Source organism: Caretta caretta, chromosome 8 (assembly GCF_965140235.1).
Source record: "Caretta caretta isolate rCarCar2 chromosome 8, rCarCar1.hap1, whole genome shotgun sequence".
In the NCBI taxonomy this organism is placed as follows: domain Eukaryota; kingdom Metazoa; phylum Chordata; order Testudines; family Cheloniidae; genus Caretta; species Caretta caretta.
Window position 1 is genome coordinate 49,731,456 of NC_134213.1, and position 22,683 is coordinate 49,754,138.

General features: G+C 38.9%; 2 protein-coding genes across 5 annotated transcripts in view; both read left to right on the forward strand.

Moving 5' to 3' along the window:
- RABGAP1L (RAB GTPase activating protein 1 like) overlaps nt 1-22,683 on the forward strand; it is a 551,596-nt gene that overhangs the window by 209,913 nt on the left and 319,000 nt on the right. The window lies entirely within an intron of this gene.
- Nucleotides 12,681-19,403, forward strand: GPR52 (G protein-coupled receptor 52). Its single transcript, XM_048861155.2, has one exon. The coding sequence runs from the start codon at nt 14,811-14,813 to the stop codon at nt 15,894-15,896; it is 1,086 nt and encodes a 361-aa protein (XP_048717112.1). The 5' UTR covers nt 12,681-14,810; the 3' UTR covers nt 15,897-19,403.

Consider the following 22,683-nt stretch of genomic DNA (forward strand, 5'->3'; position numbering starts at 1 on the left):
TGGTAAAAATAAGCTTAGGGGGTTTTCATGCAGGTCCCCACATCTGTACCCTAGAGTTCAGAGTGGGGAAGGAACCTTGACAGCTATACTACGTGATCGTTGGTTGCTGTGTCTAGCTCATTTGGTTAAAATGAGATGCTAATAACACCAAGGTTGTGGGTTTGATACCTGTGTTGGCCACTTACTAGCTGCCTTTGTGCTGTGGCTTTGTACTTAGGGTTGTGGTGGATTCTCAAATTTTTTTTATTGAATTTGAATTTTTTAAATCAAAAGTGAATATCATTTAAAAAGATGTACCCCAGAACATCAATTGCAAAACACAAATAAAGAAGCAAGACATTTGGGTAGGTTGTCAATCAAAACATATAATAACCTTGAGCTGGTTAGGTCAGCAAGTCTCACAAAACATTATAACTGTCCAAACAGAAGATGTGTAATGGCAAGCCTTGAGTAACTGCACTCACCCAACACTGTGCACATGGTTCTTCCCCCTCCCTCATCCCCTGCAAAGAAACTGGCACAGGAACACTGAGTTCAGGGAATAGGAACCAGGAACTGAACAAGGAACTGGAAGGTGTCACACACACCCACACACCAGTCGTCATAATTTCCTTCCCTTCTCCCCCAGAAGTTTGGTGGTACCTGATGGAGGCATCAGGTGATCCTGGGGCCACAGGTTATACCTCTGATTCAGTTCTGGGGATGAATGCTGTTGCAGTGGTGCAACTTCACCAGTTGGTCACATGACATCACGTTCAGAAAGAAGGTCCTCTTCCCTATCTGTTCAGCTTTCAGGCAGTATAACTTGTCTGTTAACAATGCATTCTTCCTGTGGTAAATGCACTCACCAACGTTCCATACCCTGCAGCCCACAAAATCATACCACAAATATTGAAAATGCTTCCAGCCCTTGCCTAATTTACACTCCTTGTCCAGGATTGAAGACTTGAGGTATGTCTACACAGTAATTACACACTTGTGGCTGGCCTGTGTCAGCTGGTTTGGGCTATGGAGCTGTAAAATTGCAGTGTACACATTCAGACTCAAGTTGGAGCCTGGGCTCTGTGACCCTCCCCACTTGCCAGTCCCAGAGCATGGGCTCCAGCCTGAGCCTGAACTTTTACGTTATAATTGTACAGCCCCACAGCCCAAGCCCCGCAAGTCTGAGTCAGCTGATACAAGCCAGCTGCAGATGTCTAATTGTTGTGTAGACCTACCCATGGAGTACACATGGGTAGGTCTACACAACATGCTTGTTGAAACTCATATATTTCCTCATCACATCAGTTGGCTTCTAGGACGGCGATTGCTGGGATGAACCTTTTCTGTCAACATAGACAACTTGGTTCTCATAGGTTGGCTGAAGAGCTGATAAAACAGGATTTCAGCAGTATTTTCATGAGGTGTCCTCTGAATATCTTTTAAAGCATGACTTAATGCAATAAGGGGAAGGGTGTATCTCAGTGTTGCACCAGTATGCAAACTATATGTTTGTTCAGAGTTCCATGCAGTCTCTCTGCTGTTCCATTTCCTTGGGGATGGTACGTAGTAGATTTTTATTGTTCTGTACCACTACTCATCAGAAAACCTTCAAATTCTCTGGATACAAAAGATATCCCATTATCTAAAACAAGGCACTCTAGTAGGCCAAAAATAACAAATTCAGTGGTTAAGCAAGAAATGAACTCCTTTGAAGTGCCTTGTGAAATTATGAATGTGGAAAGGTAACATGAGTAATAGTCTATAACAATTAACAGTGTGTAGCCATGCAGTGCAGTTGAGAGGCCAGAGATATCTACTGCAGTTCTCTGCTATGGTCTGTCTATGACTACCAGTTTCAAAGGATCCAGAGGAACAGTAGTTGTACGCATTGTGTGGGCTGAGCATGCCTTCTCCTGATGCTCAGTGTCTGAGTGTAGCCCTGGCCACCAAGCATAACTATGCAGAAGTTCCTTTGTAACTCCTAAATGTTACACATCCAGGACTGCATATTGCAACACTGCTGGGATGACCACACAGGCTCTTCTTCATAAGAGATGTTGAGTAACACATGTCTTCACTGTGATCTTGGAACGAATTTTGTAGAGTGTACACAACATTTTCTTAAGGAGTGGATCCATCCAAACCACTTCTATAGCACATATCACCTTTCAAGCTCAATATCTTGAAGAGTCGCATCAGCAGTCCACCACATATGTTTCAGTAAAAAGCATAGAGTACTCTGCTGTTTCTGCCTATGCGGGTGCCAACTCAGAAGACTTTCTCAAAAGGTCATTGGCAAATAAATTGTCTTCCTTTGGTATGTACCAAATCGAAGTCATACTGCTACAACTGAATAATACACCACTGCAACTTCACAGTCAGCAGGTCAATGGTGTTATGATAAAGGCCAAAACAGGCAAATAATTGGTTTCTAAAGTGAAATGTCTTTCCACTAAGTAGACCTTGAAGCATACAATAGCAAGAACTCTTGTTCAATCTGGAAATGCTTTGCTTCCATCAGGGTGAGAGCATGACCACCTATGTATTGAGGTAGGCCACTGAACGAATGTCAACTGCTATGACCAGACTACACTGGTAGTCAGGGTAATGGTCGTGAAGCTCCAGTTTGCAGCATTGGCTACGCTCAATTGGCTGACAGATACTACACTAGAAACTCTACAGCATCTTTTGCAAAACTGCACGTGGCTGCATTTAACTTTGTCAGCTTGTTGCAGTTGGGCTAGCACCTGGTCCAGAATAGTATTATGCTCAGGAATGGTTTTAGCGAAGAGGAGAATATCATCCAAATAGCAATATGTACCCTGGATATCATGAAAGAACTGAGAGACCACTCTCTGAAATATCCCAGGAGCAGAGACTAAGCCAAAAGGGAGCCATTGATAGCTGTACCTCTGAGATAGCATGCTGAAAGTCAATAACTGCAAGCCAGAGATCTTTGCCAATAACTGGATTGGTAATCCAACGCAGAGAAAATCTGGGATCCACATACCCAGCTGATTACCTCGTCAAAGTTTGACAGTTAAAACTCCCCACATCTCATATATTTGAGAGCCTAAAATTTGTGCAGTTGAATATCGCCATTTTTCTCGTATACGCTCACAGAGCGTGAGCTCCAATCCGTAAGCCCTTCCCCCTCCCAAATGTTACCATTATCTTTCATGTGCTGCAGTTCTGCTTGGTGCTTGTCTACAAGTGCGAAAAGTATATGACGTGCAGGTGGTGAAAAGGGTATTTAGCAGGGTGCTAACTACTTTGGGAGCTTTTAATTGCTAGTCATTTGTTGAGTAATGTATTTAGCAGTCCAAACTTTTATTTGGCACTTACTTGACAGTACTGTATAGTGTATTTAATAGCTAATTTATTTCAGATGACCAGGGTTGTGAGTTCAGTCCTTGAGGGGGCCATTTAGGGATCTGGGGCAAAAATTGGGGATTGGTCCTGATTTGAGCAGGGGGTTGGACTAGATTACCTCCTGAGGTCCCTTCCAACCCTGATATTCCATGATAATCTGTGACTGCAGTGTAATTTCCATGCGCGGGGGCTATGTATTAACATTAAGCTAACTGTACAGTGGATGGGTATGATGTGATATTTGGAATGCAAAAATGGCAGTTTTAAATAAAATGCATGGTTTTTAGACCTTAAATATACTTTCACAAGCCATTAAATACACATTAGTCACATAACCAGAAGGAGAGGTTAAAGGAAAAGACAATGCAAATAACAGTGCCCTTGATCATGGTGCCTGGGCAGGGGTAGTTAATGCTGCTTTGTATATTTGCCAGTTTATTATTTTTGCCTGCCTCTTACCGTTCGTAGTAAGACCGGCCTGTTAGTTTTAATGGCAGTGTCTGTAGCCACATGATCATGGCTGAGGGCCTATACATGATTGTTGCTATTTTCCCCTTCCTAGAGCAATGCCTTGAGATAGGTACCCAACTAAAGTGAGTCCTGGTCGGTTGTCTCCTTCATGCTAGGTCACCTATTTTTTTGTTCTCTTTCCACTCAATAGATGCTCAAACAATGTGTGATTATCGAGCTTGATGCTGTAGTGCTACTTTTGCTGTGAGATATTACAACCACTTACTAAGTGATGCAAGAGAGCAGTATCCTTTACACTTCTCCACAGCACCCTCCTCATGTAAATCATCCTCCAGCCAGTTTTCCACAGGGCTTTTAATTTTCATTGACTTGAGGAGTGAAAATATTCCATGTATGTCCACAATTTGGTAGTCAGATGAATGTACAGCTCTGAATTGAGTTTGTAGTTTCAAAAGTGTAGCCACTTAATCCTTGAGGTTCCAAACATTTTTTTAAAGGAAAGCTGCAGTGATCAGTTCTAAGAACTTAGCTTAATGTATGCAAATATTGGATGGAGTATATATATATGGATGGAGTCTCTATTTTGGATTATATGGATGGAGTCTCTATTTTGGTCATTAATACCAAGTTTTTAATCATTATGAAAGGTGGTTGCGTAATACACAGGGACATAAAAGGACCAGACAGAGAACTTTAACATATTCATGGCCAGTTTCCTTCGCTGATCCAATTCTGCAAAACTTTTTCCTTTTGTTTTCTCGTCAGTTCCCAAGTTCTCAAGAGCTGCCCAGGCACAGATACGAGAATCCAGCAATTGGTTAGTTCTGTCTGCCTCAGTGATTCAGTCTCATGTCTTTCCCTGGGTGACCAATTCTGCATAGTTCCTTGCAGGTCTGATTACTTCCACCATGGTAACAGCCATGGTGGACATAACTTTCTTAATGACGACAACTTTTTTTAGTGCCAGCAGGTGGAGTAAATACAGGATGGAAAGCAGTGGGAAGGGAAGTATTTGACATGGAGAAGAGAATTCCTGCTAGCAGCTGACAGGTGAGGTGACTTGGGTGCAACCTGGAAGAAGGGAAGAGACTAGGGGCTGAATTTGAGACTACGAGGCGGAAGGTGGACAAACCATTTGTATTTACCTTAAATATAGAGGTGGAGGAAAACTAAGGAGTCAGCAGGGCTTCTTTTGCAGCTGAGAACAGGAAAGATTGCAGGGAAGAGGCAGAATTGAGGAGAGCAGAAGGGAAAGATGTTAAGGGATTGGGGAACAGCAACAATGGACAGGATGGAGAACAGTGAGCTTGGAAATGTGAAATAAAAATATGAAAATAAATGTACAGGAAAAAATATTTAGAGCTGAAACTGAAATAAATAGATCCCTGGGATGAAAAGGGAACCAAGGTAAACCAACGCAGGGGAGGAAAAAATCTAGAATAGAAAATAAAGGAAAGGCTGGAATTTGATAGAAATGAAGTAAACTATAAAGAAATTAACTATTAAAAAAAAAAAAAGGAATATTTTTTCCTCTTTGGCCTGAGCAAGTATCCACTATTCTGGGCCTTGCACAGTTGTTTCCGTTAGGAGGAGAAATTGATGATGTGAGTCAGATATTTCTTTGGTGCAATCCTGTTTATTTACAGTGAATGTACACACACTCCTATTTCCCAGGGCTCAGTAAGAAGAAGCAACAGCAGGGAGTTTCGTTGATCACAATTTCCAAATCTACTTCTCCAGTGATTTTTGTGTCCAAGAAGCTGTGTGTGGGGAAACCCCGTTAATCTCCCTGAAATGGTTTTGCTCAGACCTTGTCATGTGGTCTCTTGCTGTGGGTGGTAGCTTCTGTTGTTTCCAGCTGTTTCACTATATAAGGGGCATTTAATTGTTCCGTCAATTAGAGCGTGAAAGAAGGGTATTTAGCACACTCCATAATTTGAACCAGGTCTGCAATTTTCTGTAGATTAAACAACTGCTTGATGGTAGCCATTAATACCTTCCAGCATACCACTGTATATAAAGGGGAAGTAATGAAACAGAACAAAAAATGAGGACAAATTTTGTTTAAAAAAATAATTTTGAGCTATTTTGTCTCCTAATGATCTACATGTGGAGGCCTTTGTTGTGTGTGGCTTTCCTCCTGCCCATGTGGAAATGGGGCAGTGCTGTCTCCAAGGCATAACATCAGTTTCTCCATACCCTGCAAACTCCATGGATTTTGTCAGGATTGGCTAGTTTCTGCTTAATTTGCACCCCCATCCCTCAACAAAAGACAATATAAATTAATGTAGACAGTTTGTAACTTGCACTATTTCCCTTTCAGCTGTTTGAGAAAATCCATAATGAGTTGGGCTCTTGGAGCAGCTGAGGTCTGGGGAGTTGGGCTCTTGGAGCAGCTGAGGTCTGGGGAGCCACTGGCAGCTTGCCACTTGGCTTCTTGTCTGACTTCACTTCCTGAATGGAAGAACTCAAACTCCCCTACTTTTGTATAGTAATTCTCACACAAGGAAGAAGGGGCACTTTTAATTAATCTAGTTACTTTATCACTTTTGTTATAATTCATGAAACGGTATCATTTTACACTGAAAAAGATTCAACATATATTGACATTGTTTCCACACTGTTACACACTGGCTAGTTAGTATCCTCCTGGACTCCTTTTACAACTTCCAAAATATGAGGGCAGGGTTGCTGCTTACAAATATTTGTAGGACTCTTTCTGACCCCAGTAAAAAGACCTGATGATTCAAAAATATGCTGGACCAGATCTAGTGAGTGAGTTGGTTCTCAGTTGTCAACTTCTATTTAGTGATGCATCTCTGCAGGAAGCCTAGTTTGATTATGTACATTAGGGCTTGGAAGTATGAGCTTCGACATTCAAAATTATTATGTGGATCCATCCAAGACTGAGGTGCAAGCTGGATGAGGTAATATTTTTTATTGGACCAACTTCTGTTGGTGAGAGAGACAAGCTTTCAAGCTACACAGAACTCTTCAGGTCTGGGAAATGTACTCAGAATGTCACAGGTAAATACAAAGTGAATACACCAGGTTGAGGTGTCAGCAGAGGAGATTTTGGAACAAACTGATCAATTAAATAGTAATAAGTCATCAGGACCAGATGGTATTTGCCCAAGAGTTCTGAAATAAACTATCACTTAAATCAATCTCTGTACCAGACAACTGGAGGATAGCTTATGTAATGCTGATTTGAAAAAAGGGAAAAAAAAGACTCCAGAGGCGATCTTGGCAATTACAGGCTTTTAAGCCTAAGTTCAGTACCAGGCAAATTAGTTGAAACTGTAGTAAAAAAGAAAATTATCTCTCTCACAGATAAATATAATATGTTGGGGAGAGAAAAGTCAACATGGCTTAACCCTCCTAAGCTTATCTTTACCAGCTTAGGTCAAAACTTCCCCAAGGTACAAAATATTACACCTGTTATCCTTGGAATGGCCGCTACCACCACCAAACTAATACTGGTTACTGGAGAAGAGCTGTTTGGACGCGTCTTTCCCCCCAAAATACTTCCCAAAACCTTGCACCCCACTTCCTGGACAAGGTTTGGTAAAAAGCCTCACCAATTTGCATAGGTGACCACAGACCCAAACCCTTGGATCTGAGAACAATGAAAAAGCATTCAGTTTTTTACAAGAAGACTTTTAATAAAAAATAGAAGTAAATAGAAATAAAGAAATCCCCCCTGTAAAATCAGGATGGTAGATATCTTACAGGGTAATTAGATTCAAAAACATAGAGAACCCCTCTAGGCAAACCCTTAAGTTACAAAAAAGATACACAGACAGAAATAGTTATTCTATTCAGCACAATTCTTTTCTCAGCCATTTAAAGAAAACATAATCTAACACATGCCTAGCTAGATTACTTACTAAAAGTTCTAAGACTCCATTCCTGGTCTATCCCTGGCAGAAACCAGCATACAGACCGACACAGACCCTTTGTTTCTCTCCCTCCTCCCAGCTTTTGAAAGTATCTTGTCTCCTCATTGGTCATTTTGGTCAGGTGCCAGCGAGGTTACCTTTAGCTTCTTAACCCTTTACAGGTGAGAGGAGCTTTCCCCTGGCCAGGAGGGATTTCAAAGGGGTTTACCTTTCCCTTTATATTTATGACAGTTCAGTACCAGGCAAATTAGTTGAAACTGTAGTAAAAAAGAAAATTATCTCTCTCACAGATAAATATAATATGTTGGGGAGAGAAAAGTCAACATGGCTTTTGCAAAGGGAAATCATGCCTCGCCAATCAATTAGAATTCATTGAGGGTGTCAACAAGCATGTAGAAAAGGATGATCGAGTGCATATAGTGTACTTGGACTTTCAGAAAGCCTTTGCCAGAGTCCCTGACCAAAGGCTCTTAAGCAAACTAAGCAATTATGGGATAAGAGGGAAGGTCCTCTCATGAATTAAAAGACAGAAAACAAAGGATAAAAATAAATTGTTCACTATGGAGAGAAGTAAAGAGTGGTGCCCCCAAGGATCTGTACTAGGACCAGTACTGTTCAACATATTCATAAATGATCTGAAAAAAGGGGTGAATGCTGAGGTGTCAAAGTTGGCAAACTATACAAAATTACTCAGATAGTTAAATCCAAAGCTGACTGTGAAGAGTTATAAGGGATCTCACTAAACTGGGTGAGTGGGTGACGGAATAGTAGATGAAATTCAGTGTTAAGTGTAAAGTAATGCACATTGAAAAATAATCCAACTATACATACGATATGGAAAAGAGACGACTAAGGGGGGTGGGGGAGGATATGAGAGAGGTCTATAAAATCATGAGTGGTGTGGAGAAAATGAATAGGTAAGTGTTATTTACCCCGCCTTTTAACACAGGAACTAGGGGTCACCCAATGAAATTAATAGGCAGCAGGTTGAAAACAAACAAGAAAACATACTTCTTCACAGAACTCACAGTCAACCTGTGGAACTTGTTGCCAGGCGATGTTGTGAGGGCCAAAATTATAACTGGGTTAATAAAACAATTAGATAAGTTCATGAAGGACAGGTTCATCAACGGCTATTAACCACTGTTGTCAGGCCTGCAATCCTATGCTCTGAGTGTTCCTAAACATCTAACTACCAGAAGCTGGGACTGGACAACAGGGGGTGGATCACTTGATAATTGCTAAGGTTAAGATTTTGTCTCACTTATTTTTAGTAAAAGTCATAGACAGGTCTCAGGCAATAAACAAAAATTTGAGGGAGCCAGTGACCTGTCTGTGACTTTTACTAAAAATAACTGGGAGGAGGGCAAATGGGGGAAGAGGAAGGAATGACAACTGGAGCCCTATGCGGGGGGGGGGGAAGGGACTGACAGCCTGAGCCCCACCACCACAGTGAGGTGTAAAGCCTAGCTGAAGTCACGGGGGTGGGGCGGGGGTGCACACAGCCCCAGCTCTCGCCTAGCTGTGGGGGGCTGGTAGGGGAGCATATGGCTCTGGCCCCAGCTGCAGCCACTGACAGCTGAAGCCAAAGAAATCACGGAGGTCTGATAAAGTTACAGAATCTGTGACTTCCGTGACTTCCATGACTAAATTGTATCCTTAATAATTGCCCTGTTCTGTTCATTCCCTTTGAAGCATTTGGCAACCGGCCACTGTCAGAATATTGAGCTAGATGGACCTGTGGTCTCACTCAGTCGCTGTTATTATTTAGGTTTCAGAGGAACAGCCGTGTTAGTCTGTATTCGCAAAAAGAAAAGGAGTACTTGTGGCACCTTAGAGACTAACCAATTTATTTGAGCATGAGCTTTCGTGAGCCACAGCTCACTTCATCAGATGTTTACCGTGGAAACTGCAGCAGACTTTATATACACACAGAAATCATGAAACAATACCTCCTCCCACCCCACTGTCCTGCTGGTAATAGCTTATCTAAAGTGATCAACAGGTGGGCCATTTCCAGCACAAATCCAGGTTTTCTCACCCTCCACCCCCCCACACAAATTCACTCTCCTGCTGGTGCTAGCCCATCCAAAGTGACAACTCTTTACATAATCAAGTCGGGCTATTTCCTGCATAGATCAAGGTTTTCTCACATCCCCCCCACCCCCATACACACACAAACTCACTCTCCTGCTGGTAATAGCTCATCTAAACTGACCACTCTCCAGGTTTAAATCCAAGTTAAACCAGAACATCTGGGGGGGGGGGGTAGGAAAAAACAAGAGGAAACAGGCTACCTTGCATAATGACTTAGCCACTCCCAGTCTCTATTTAAGCCTAAATTAATAGTATCCAATTTGCAAATGAATTCCAATTCAGCAGTTTCTCGCTGGAGTCTGGATTTGAAGTTTTTTTGTTTTAAGATAGCGACCTTCATGTCTGTGATTGCGTGACCAGAGAGATTGAAGTGTTCTCCGACTGGTTTATGAATGTTATAATTCTTGACATCTGATTTGTGTCCATTTATTCTTTTACGTAGAGACTGTCCAGTTTGACCAATGTACATGGCAGAGGGGCATTGCTGGCACATGATGGCATATATCACATTGGTGGATGTGCAGGTGAACGAGCCTCTGATAGTGTGGCTGATGTTATTAGGCCCTGTGATGGTGTCCCCTGAATAGATATGTGGGCACAATTGGCAACGGGCTTTGTTGCAAGGATAAGTTCCTGGGTTAGTGGTTCTGTTGTGTGGTATGTGGTTGTTGGTGAGTATTTGCTTCAGGTTGCGGGGCTGTCTGTAGGCAAGGACTGGCCTGTCTCCCAAGACTTGTGAGAGTGTTGGGTCATCCTTTAGGATAGGTTGTAGATCCTTAATAATGCGTTGGAGGGGTTTTAGTTGGGGGCTGAAGGTGACGGCTAGTGGCGTTCTGTTATTTTCTTTGTTAGGCCTGTCCTGTAGTAGGTAACTTCTGGGAACTCTTCTGGCTCTATCAATCTGTTTCTTTACTTCTGCAGGTGGGTATTGTAGTTGTAAGAAATTAAGAAATCAGAAAGTTTCAAAACTATTGTCATGTAAACTTTATATTTTTACATTTACCTTTTTATGATTCCCTTAATGCTACGTTTAACTGCTGCTAAATTTGAAGTGTCTGATTTTCAGTGTTTTAAAAAGTGTAGAAGAGCCCTTCACTTTTAGCCTGGTTCATGTGTAGAGTCCAGCAGAAGGAAGGGAGGAGGAGGGATGTCTCATCCACTTTTCCTCTCCCAAGCCTTCTCCTCACCCCATCACCGGCTGCAAGCAAGTGGGAAAGGAGAGGAGTCAAAATTCCTTTCCTTTGCTCCTCTTGTGGTGCAGCTAGGTGTTACTCAGAGCTGAGCCTAAAGGCTCAATCTAGTTCTAACACATTTTGTTGTAGCAATTTACAATAGCAAGTGATTGGAATATATTTTATATTGCACTAAAGTACTGCTTTATATTTCTCTTAAATCCCTCGACTGGAGGAATACAGTATCACTGCTGTACCAGTGTATTTCGTAGTTACGTTGCTTCAGTTCAGTATGCAGTTCCAATTTCTAGAGATTTGTCATTCAGCCTTGCAAATTTGCTTCAGGCTGAATTTGAAATACAAGGTGTTAACCCAGGAGCAACTTTTGCCAGATTTGGTCTGTGGTTTGATGTAGCAGAATTACAAGAATTAGTAATTAGATACTTTATTCTATTTTATTCACTCTCTAAAACCAAACCTGTGACAAATGTATTTTGCTAGCCCTTAACTAAATTGTGCTGTGCTGTATTGGTGTATGATTGGGTATTTTCTGAATATACTGAATGTTTCAATTTTGTGTTAAAAATGTGTCTAGTGTGAATGTAATAATTTTACTTTATGCTCATTTTGTATCATGGAATGACTAAACACATATATTTAATGGATCCATAACCAGAAGAGGAATAATATCATGAATATGTATTGGTATTACATAAATCAGTTAATTGAGTTTAAAAAATCTGTGGACTTTAACAGTACAACGGTCTGTTACATTGTCTCAGACTCGCCTACTGAAAGAAAATTATTCTGACCCAAAATCTTTTTTTAATAACTTACTAAGTATACAATTAGACATCTTGAATTATTTTAGGGACATATTTTAAGTTACCCCTTTAAAATCCATTGGTAATCCCCCCCCCTTTTTTTTACATTAAGCTAAAACAAATAATTGGTTAATGTTAAATCACTTAAACGTTTAGAAGCAATGGATGTTAGTTTCATTCCTAACAAATACTGTGAGAATAACTTTCTCAACATTGTATTTAGGTATTGCAGTAGATAATGTTGCATACTCCATAAATATACTGTGCTGAGACCTCTTCATATCTAGACATAATAGAGCGAATTAATTAGGTAGTTTCAGCCTTAATTTTAAATGTCTTTGCATTTGGGTATTTATTTTGGATCTTAAACGTTGCTTAAATGTATTTTTTATTATTCTGTAGTTATGTTAACTTAACTACATTTGTCTTGTATAAATAGTTCAGCAATTTGAATTGATAAGAGGGTAGAAGCTGATTTTAAACTTTTACAGATCAAAAAAGAAGCATATTTTTTTATTTTAAAACAATCAATTTGACTTTATGAAGGTTAGCACTTATTTGTTTAATAATTAATAGGTCTTTCCTGCCAATAAGAATTAATTACTGCTGACTTCTTTAACTGGTGATTGTTATAGTAATATTATGGTAGTTTCTATGTGGTATGCAACGGTTTTTTGCTAATCTGCAGGATATAACCCTATGGAAGTACTAGAAGGGAAGCCTCTTTCAGAAGTTTCCAAATGCCATTAATATATTACAGGGAAATGGTCAGTTCCATTGTCTTAATTTGTCATTCTTATTTGCCTCTTGCTGTGTAAGCCTGCATTGTGCCTGGCAACTGTTACCTAGTGACAATTTCAGCTGCTTTAGCCATTGGCTGTGCTGTTGATTGGGGCAGAAGGACCGAGTCACCTTTCTGATAGTGAGTTCTTCTGCATCAGCTAAGGATAAAGAGGAGCAGCAGGCTCAGGTGCAAGCAATAATTTTGAGAGAGAATGTGAGAAATAGTGACAGCATCCTTGTAACTGCCTCACAGTAAATAGGACTTCTGTATCAAGCAGTTCACCGTAGCAGCTGATAAGAATGAACGTAGGTGAGAAACATCGGTTTATTGATGTAGCAAGAGAATTTTTTTTAAAAAGTAGTGATTTTGTAACAGATTAAGTTACTTATAGACAGAGAGAATGAACAACTGGCAAGTGTTTTGGGGATGTTATAAAATCAAAAAGACCCTTCTGTACAGCATGATGGTACATCTTGGAAAATTAACTTCAAAAGAATGCTTTCTATCAAACTACTGCATCAGAAGTGGAGAAAATGCTTCTTTTCTAGTGAATGAAATTCCTTCAGAAGGAGCAGCGAAGACTATCAAAAGCACCAGTGAGATGTCAGTACTTTTAAAGGGACGTTAAACAAATACTAAAATAATATCTAAATGACCTTGACAAATCTTTTTATTTGGATTGATTAATTCTTGTCTGCCTCTTCATTATCTCAGGAATTCTAGGATTAAAGATATTTTTAGTATTTCTGGGTTTTTTTAAAAGCAAGACTGTGTACATTTAGTAACCTAGCTAATGGTCCTTGCACTAATCAAGCAGTTACTCAAAAATGAATACAGAAGAGGCTTTCTTTAACATATGGCTGCTCCATAACTGCAAATACAATTAACAGGTAATGTCCAGCTATTAGAAGATCTGGTTTTTAAAGCAGTGATTTATCATGCTAATCATCTAATAAAAACCGAAAGTCTGTGGCAGCCTAGAAGCTGAAGCTGAATGACAGAATATTGGAGTAAGCAATGGCAGCTTTTCTAGTCTGATCAGCATTTCATTAGCTTCACAGCAGAATGCAGATGGAAGTTTCTGTTCTTGTTGTATGGAGCTTGTGAAAGGATTCAGGTGTTGCTACAAAGGTGAGAAATACCATGGATATACCTATGAACTTCACTGTACTGATCCACTGTAGCAGATATGGCATTATTTCTGAAGAAAATTATTTTTGATTATCACTGCTGAAATGAAATGCAAGAAGGATTTGTTTTGTCTGTGAGGACCTTGGATTATGCTGCTGACATTGATAGTTGGAGTGGACCGTAACTGTTTAAAAGAGCTTTGAATACTGACTTAAAGCTCCAAAATTTATTCTTACATTTTTCTGATTTTTAAGTGAGTACACATGATCTTCCTCATTGTACAGGTAGATTTATGTTTTCCTTCCTGGAAGTCAGAGGACAAACCTAGCTTTCCCCATACCTTTCTCCCTCCAAATAAAATTCATTATTCATACACAAACTGTGGTGAGTCTATTGGAATTAACCTGGACAGAAATGTTTTCCTTTCCTCTCTAATGAATAGGATAGATGAAGCAAAGATCTCCTGAACGGAGCCAAAAGACACAGCACGATACGGTGAACTTTTCCTTGGTTTTCCAGACATTCTGTGATTTAATTATTTAAATGAACATAAAGCATTAATTCATTTCTAAAGATTGCTGATTCAGGAAACCTGTGTTGTATTGAGACATTTCTCTTTTTTTTATTTGTATTTTTTTAGCTAATTCCAAAGAAACTGCCTTTCTCAGGAAAAAAACAATCACAGAATTTTTTTTGAAGCAGTTGACTTTTTCCTGTCCCCCCCCCTTCCTTTTTTTTGTTTTGTTTTTATTTTCATCTTCCACAAATACAGTAAAAAGAACCTGTTTTCTTTAGAAGTGCCTTTTTTTTTTTTTGGTAAAGATGGAGAGCACTGGAGGAAACTCATCAGTGGCCTTTTTGGCTTTTTTTTTTCTTTCCTCAAAGCTAAGGTGTGTCAGAGCGTTGCATTGATGCTAAAGGGGCATCAACAGCTATGAGACTGTAACCTCCCTGATAGAAGCACTGGCAGTGTCTACAAAGAGAGATGATGAGACTCTGAAACAGAGTTTAGCTGATGTTGGGCAGGTCACCTGCTCACTGTAGCTCTGATTGCAGTGTTCCCTAATCCCAAACCATGAACCACTCCAGATGGACTGAATGGAGGACTCTGAACATGAGCAGTATCATTGTGAACGTGTCTGAGCATCTCTCCTGTCCGCTAGGATTTGGCCACTACAATGCAGTCGACATCTGCATCCTTGAGACGGTTATTATTGTTTTGCTAACATTTTTAATTATTGCTGGTAATTTAACTGTAATATTTGTCTTTCACTGTGCTCCGCTCTTACATCATTATACCACCAGCTGTTTTATTCAGACTATGGCCTATGCTGATCTTTTTGTTGGAGTTAGCTGCCTGGTTCCTACATTATCATTGCTTCACTATTCTACAGGTGTCCATGAGTCCTTGACTTGTCAGGTTTTTGGATATATCATCTCTGTGCTGAAGAGTGTCTCCATGGCATGTCTTGCTTGCATCAGTGTCGACCGCTATCTTGCTATTACAAAACCTCTCTCCTATAATCAACTGGTCACGCCTTGTCGCTTGAGAATCTGTATCATTTTGATCTGGATATACTCTTGTCTGATCTTCTTACCTTCCTTTTTTGGTTGGGGAAAACCTGGTTACCATGGTGATATTTTTGAATGGTGTGCTACCTCCTGGCTCACCAATGCCTATTTTACTGGCTTTATTGTGTGCTTACTGTATGCTCCAGCTGCTTTGGTAATATGCTTCACATATTTCCACATCTTCAAAATTTGCCGGCAGCACACCAAAGAGATAAATGACCGGAGAGCTCGCTTTCCTAGCCATGAAGTGGATGCTGCGGGAGAGACTGGGCACAGCCCTGACCGCCGCTATGCCATGGTTTTATTTCGGATAACCAGTGTGTTTTACATGCTTTGGCTCCCCTATATCATATACTTTCTGCTGGAGAGCTCTAGGGTGCTGGAAAATCCAGCACTTTCCTTCTTAACAACATGGCTTGCTATAAGCAATAGTTTCTGCAACTGTGTGATATATAGCCTCTCCAACAGTGTTTTCAGGCTGGGACTCCGGAGACTGTCAGAGACAATATGTTCATCTTGTATGTGTTTAAAAGACAAGGATGTACGGGACCCCAAACCTAGAAAACGGGCTAATTCCTGCTCCATTTAAAGAAAACTGGGACAACTAATGAAATGCAATCTGACATTGGGTTTGGATAGCATTTGTTACATCTGGAAATTTGCCACAACAGAAATATTTACTTGAATAGTTCCTAGGACATGAGATGGGGTTTGCAAGTGATTCGTAATAAAGGAAAAGGTTGCTATTAAAGGGCACTGAAAGGGTACACAAATTATAATGAATATGGGTCTTGTGAAATTGTGTGGTGGTATGACGGAAATTTAACAGAAGATGAAAGAAATCAATATCTCATATCTTCTGCAGGGCATGAAATAACTGGCACTTCAAAGCAGGCTCCCCCTTGAGATAAATTAGTGACCTATTAATTTTTTTCCTTTTAGAGAAATTGTCATATACAGTATTATATATGTGGCAGGATATACAGTAGCCTCAAGCATTAAAATATACTTTTTTAAACACGGTGAATGGCTCTCCATAAATGATATCGACAGAGGATGCATAATAAATGTTGCAATTTAACAATCAGCTGCATATAGTCTTTGCTTGTGTCTTGTACTATTTTCAGTTGTACAAATATCCGCTAAACCTTTCCCCTTTCCCACCTCCCCCCAAACCCCATACAAATGAAAGAAACTGATGGGTACACTTTTTGGATAAAATTAAAGTTTTGTTTTTTGCATTTCTTGTGCAGCTTCCACAAAGCCTGCTTCTTCTCCTCACCCCCCGCCGCCCCCCATTTCCATTTTTTCATGCCCTGCACCCTGGGTTCCATTATTCAGAAGTGACTTAGTTAATGAAGGAGCCTGTCAGATAAACTTAATTTCAAATAACTTCTTCCTTCAGAAAATTCTGGCTATTTTTACTAGCTGGATGTTTGCATTCACCATATTCTAATGACTTTTACAAAATTTGTTCTCTGGTTCCTGCTAAATTAGCACACAGTACTGATGTGGTGTCCTTTAGGATGTACTAAAGCTTTTCCTTTAGCAGTTACACAAATAATCCTAATGCAAATATGATAACCACAAACAGCAGTGTAAATCACTGCTCAGTGCATTTAAAAAAAAATTTAATGGAAAATAACTTTTCTGTGGGGTCTGAATAGCTGACTGTTTAGCTGCCAATCCTTTGTGTGAACCTAGCTTGCACATATTGTATTTTTTTAAAAAAGAAAATGTAAAGTATGTGATCTGTGCCTAATGTTTTCATAGCATATGGAGTAGGTCAATTTTAAGTCTACAGGATTTTAAAAAAGAATTACTTGCTCTAAGAGAAATACTTTTATGCAGTTATTAAATAGATATTTATTAGAGGAGGAGGTGGAGAGACAATTTAGTATAAAATACAGATAAGAGCCTCAGTATTGCCTTTTGTAATGAACTGCCTTTCAGGTTCACCGCTTAAATAAAATACTTTGCAAGGGCACTACATGTGTAATAAATTGCCTACGGTTCAGATATAGTATGGCAGGTAGTGACATATTTTAAATATTAGTTTTAACCCAAGGTGCCATTTTCTCAGATGGAGATTTGTTTTTTAAAAAGGCCTAACTATTGCTACTCTTAACAGCTGCGAAGTAGTTTCTTATTTTACCAAAATGCATATAATGAAATTGTGCCTGTGACTTTTCATAACGGAAGTCAACCTTTTTTGCACACCAATGGTTTGACTACAGTAGTCTCTTTAAAAAAAAAAAAAAAGTACGCATTGTTTTATTGAGGTGGTTCTGAACCCCTGTACATTTTTAAAACTGTAAGAAAGGTAAGAAAAAATAAAAAGAATAAAGTAGTATTATATATATCAAAACCGTACTTGGCTTTAGTTCCCTGATGTTATTCTGTGTTCTCTGAAAGTCCAAATGGGAGACAACTAAGGAATTAGAATTAAAAAAAAAAACAAAAAACTTTAATTTTTGGGTTTTTTGCTTTCCCTATATCGTGCGTCTGTGTCATTGTTTCTAATATTGTGTATTGGTGAGCCAGGTTTAAGTGCCAGTTGGAACTTTCCTCTAGTCTAGCTAAGCTTATTTGGTGTTGATAATTACCCCAGATTAATACTCCAGATAAAATTTGAGAGGAATTCCTTGGTACCTTTGTCTTTACCCCATATATCTCATAGTTGTTCCTTTCTAGACAGATGAACCTATTCCTTCCCTTCTGAAGATAATGGGTGAAATTTTTGTAAGTGCTTAAGTGGTTTAGTGTGATTTTTAATGAGTTTTAGGCATTTTGGTGCCTATGTGTCATTGAAAGAGAGAGAGAGAGATTTAGGCTCCTAAGTGTCCAGGGTGGGTAAAAAGTATTTAAAAATAAATCAAAATAAGAGTTTGTTTAAATTAATTTTTCTTTTTAAAAACAAACCTTTTTAAAATGGCCAATGTTAAGGCCTAAATTTATTATAATCTATTAAAATAATTTAAATACATAAAAGAAAAATGCTGCTTTAATGAGCCCTCCTCAAATTTTAATGAGTTAATGGGTTCAGCTTTTTTTATGATACAGAGAATCAGGGGGAAAACATCTTTAAATTTTGCAGTCAGTTAAGCTTTATAAATGTCACAATACCGCATTCAGTATCTATATTATTTTTAATCTTTGCAATTGAGTGAATGCTAGTATTTACATTTACTTTCAGTTCTGCTGAGCAGAAAAGCTTTTGTCTTAATTACTTTTGTTTTCAGTTAAGCCAGCAGATGAAGAGAAAATATTTCTTCATTTGGACTAATTGATTCAAAATGGAGAAACCAACCGGGAGCTGAAAAAACAGGAAAGCATGTTTTCATCCAATCTCTGAATAAAAACCAGGTGTGAGAGAGAATTAAATCTATAAAGTCTAAAAGTTGAAGGACAAGGGGCCAGATTTTCAAAGGTATTTAGGTGCCTAAATATGCAGATAGGCTCCTAGTGGGATTTTGAAAAGTACCTAACCTATCAGCACTGTTGGCCCCCCACATACCTTTTTTATTTCCTGGTCACCATAGGCCAGATTTACAATCTGACAATTCACTAACTACAGTTTATACTTCCTTTGTTCAATAAATCCGTTAGTCCTAAATGCAAAACTAGTTGATAAACTTATGTATTCAGCACATTTAAGGTAGCTTTATTTTATTGATAAACAATTTTTAAATGTTTTTCTTGTGCATTTTTAAATTAATTCCAATTGCCATCCAAATGTAACTCCATATAAATCTGGAATAAAAAATTAATGATCTAGTGAATAAAAAATGTATCGTTAACCATTTTCTAACAATAAAAAGGGAATAATTAAGAATATGAATAAATGTATGTTAAACTATACAATTGTTTAAGTGTTTATAAATACAGGGTATTCTCATGTTAGCAAAAACGTGTTAGTTACACGTTTAGTGTAAAGGTTATATTTACTTGCAAATCAATATGTTTTAATGGTTGTACCAACCAATGAGAACAAACCTTTCTTTAGGAAAATGGCTTAAGTATAAATGCAAAACAGGGTTAAATAAATTATTTCTTGCTGATGTAAATAATTATTAAAATTGGTGATTTAAATCAATCCACCTTGTAAATGCCTGAATCATTTTTGAAAATGGGATTAAGATCCTTCTGAAAAGTTTACCCAGTGGATACTTCATAGATATCTCCAACTGTTCTGTAGTTCATGGAATCAAGCTTTGGTCTTCACGCTGCAGCTAGTTTTGCTAAACTCTACATGGTGATTCTTCCACCTTTTTGGGGAAGTGTAACCTGTTTATTGGCCTAAGACCAGTCTGTGCCCACATACTCATAATTTAACTTGTAGTTAAGGCTGCCTATGGGAGGGTGAAGTAGCAGTATGCCAGTCTCTAATGAAATAAGCTAATTTTTTAAGGTGAAGAGGGGGAAAACTAAAAACCTGCCACCAAAGTCTCAGGTTACTAGTTTTGGTATGCACCACAGTGGTTCAAGTCTTAAAGGTGACTTGAAAAGGGGCTTTGCCTCTTCGTTCTCATTTACTGACAGTGTAGTATTAAGATAGCACAAAAGGATTTGATTTCTAAAATAAATGAATGTTTTGGGGGGTTTTAACCTTTCAAATATCAACCTTCCTGAGAGGACCCAAAGATGTGGTTAGGGAGATTTTACAGCACCCACTTGAAAGGAAAGGGTGAATGTGTAGCAAAAGAGCTTTTCTTCCAATTCTTTGTTTGGTGTTTGAGTTCAATAGCTGCTAAGAAAAACAAACAAGAATTCAGTTTGAATAAAAATCACTCCCCCTGAACTGAATAAATGTTACTTGTTTGGTATTTGTGACATGATAAACAAGGTATATCTTGAGTCATCTGCAAAATCTGTTAAGTGAAACATGATAGACGAAACCTGAATTATCATATAAATAAATAGGAAAAAAATTCGGTAATAAAATCACAGACTAACCTCTTTTCCTTCGTAGGTTACCTGTAATTGTGTGTGGTGATATTAAGCAACTTTAACAAACCTCTTAAATCACTGCTTTGGCTCAAAATACTTTCTATTATTTTTAACATCTTTTTGATTTTCTCTAAATCTGTTTTTTATGAGTTGTTGTAACTGAGAAAGTGCCTGATCCATGGGACAACTATATAAGGGCTTGCAGGACTGGTATTAAAAAAAGGTTTTTCTTCAGATTTACTACTACTTTAACTAGTTTGCCTACCATTTACTATCATTTGAGTATGCAAAAATGTGTGCTAGCAATGTGACTCTTGCTTTTGAGGCTTTGGGTTTTTGATTATGATGCTTATCCAGCCCTTTATAATTATTTCCATGGGTGAGTAGCCTACATATGCTCTGTGAGCCTCTAGGGTATCACAGCTACAATAAAGCTGCTTTTATTCCAGAGAATTTCCTCTAGCTGATTTCATCTTTTTATAGCTGCCTAATCCTACTCCATTCTCAGAAGCAGACTTGGATTCCTCCCAGCCTAAGTATTCTATATAAAAGTAAAGGTGCCCTGAACCTGGTCAGCATACCCCAGATATGCAGGATATGGCAGCCAAGAAATAAATGAAAAAGCTAATTTAACTATGTTTCCTGGCTTGTCCCACCTATGTCACCCAAAGCAGCTTCATAACTCCATGCTCTTCAACTGGATACTCTTCTCCTTCATACTCTTCTCTGACCTTCCTGGTCAACCCAGTCAACAACCCCTATATGTCACCAACTGAAGTTTATGGAATCCAGAAAGCTGCATAATGTCTCTTCTAAACAGGGCCACATGATCTATATGTGCTATTGTTTTCTTGAGATTAGAATGAAATCTTTATAGAAGAGAAAATATATTGAAGGTTTGCTTGTTTTCTGGAAGGACAGTTTCCAGTTATGCAGTTGGAATTCCACTGCAGCAGTGACAAGGTGGGGAAAACCAAATTACATACTGCATACATATTAACTGGTAAAAGGTTTTTAATTGACCCTGTACATACTGATGACTAACTGTGGGTATTTTTTTTAAATAAGGTAATAAGAGTTAACAGTTGTTCAGCAAGTTACAGAAATGTCTTAAAGTTGAACAAATCTTTTACTTTTCAAAAATTTTAGTTTAATAAATTTTTACTATACTACCACAGATGTGCATGATGGTTTATAGACCTAGTGACTAATTCACTTCTACTAGCAGCGTCCTCACTGCAAGCTACCTTTGTGCAAATAACAGTGGAGAGGAAAGTTGTTTTGCATATGAAGCTAGTCTTCCGTCATATAGGGACGCAAAACCTGGCCATACTGAACTTCTGTTTGGAGAGCTGGCTGGAACTCTGTTACCTGGCAGTTAGAATTCTGAGATGGTGCTCCACCCTAGAGATGCTACAGCAGAGTGTATATCAGGTGGTTTGCCTTTGCTCCTTGTCCAACAGGCAGAATCTGTTATACTTACCTCCCCATCCCTCTTCTCAGCCTTTGGAGATATCAGCTGTGGGAAAGATTCTCCAAAGGCCATTTGCTGGAGGGGTAAGTCAGAACACCTTCTGAATACACCCATGTCCCCGCTCAATGGGAGATCACTTTGTTTCCTTCTTTCTGGTCCCTGCTTTCTCTTTCTTTTAACAGTTACATGAGTTTACTGCAGCCTTAGGCTGCAGGAACCTCTGTGTTGGAGTGGAGTCGGGAGGGGTGGATATTCTGAATGCTGGATGGGAGTAGGGCATTCATTTGCTTATGTAGGTTCCGGAGATGGGGCTGCTGTGGAGATATTACCTCACCCACCATCTCTTGGAATCTGTCAGACTGATTGCTGAAATTTTTAACTCGTGAGTTTACAACCAGTACTGTATGTCCCTTACTGCTATGTGCCAGAATATTGGTCAAAATCTGGCCTGTAAAGCAAGCATGGCTACCTATACTTTTTATTTATTTTTCAGTTTGCTCCTCTGAAGAAGGGCTTCTCTAATAAAGGAATTCTCTGTGAGGTTTGCATAAAGGTTTTTCTTTTCCTTAGCATGCATTGGAGGATTCCACATGAGGCTTAACTCCTTTTGATGGACAAAAGGAAGTACAGTAGATATTTCTTCTTATGTCAGTCAGGCAACTGCCCAATTTGCATCACGTCCTGATTTTCCACAAAGTCTCCCAGTATGATGATCTCACATTCTTGCATGTGAAAACCAGATTAAGGAGAAAGCTCTGATTTATTTTCTTCTTCAGTTTATTCCGTGGTTACAATTTCTATTTCTTTGTTAACTGTAAGTCACATAAATGTTTTGTTAATGGAATACTCCTCACTTCCATGTACCTACAGACCTTTTGAAATAAAAATAAAATGTAGGAAATAACAGTACAAATATTAACCAAATAAATCAACATGTCCAACCAAGTCGTGA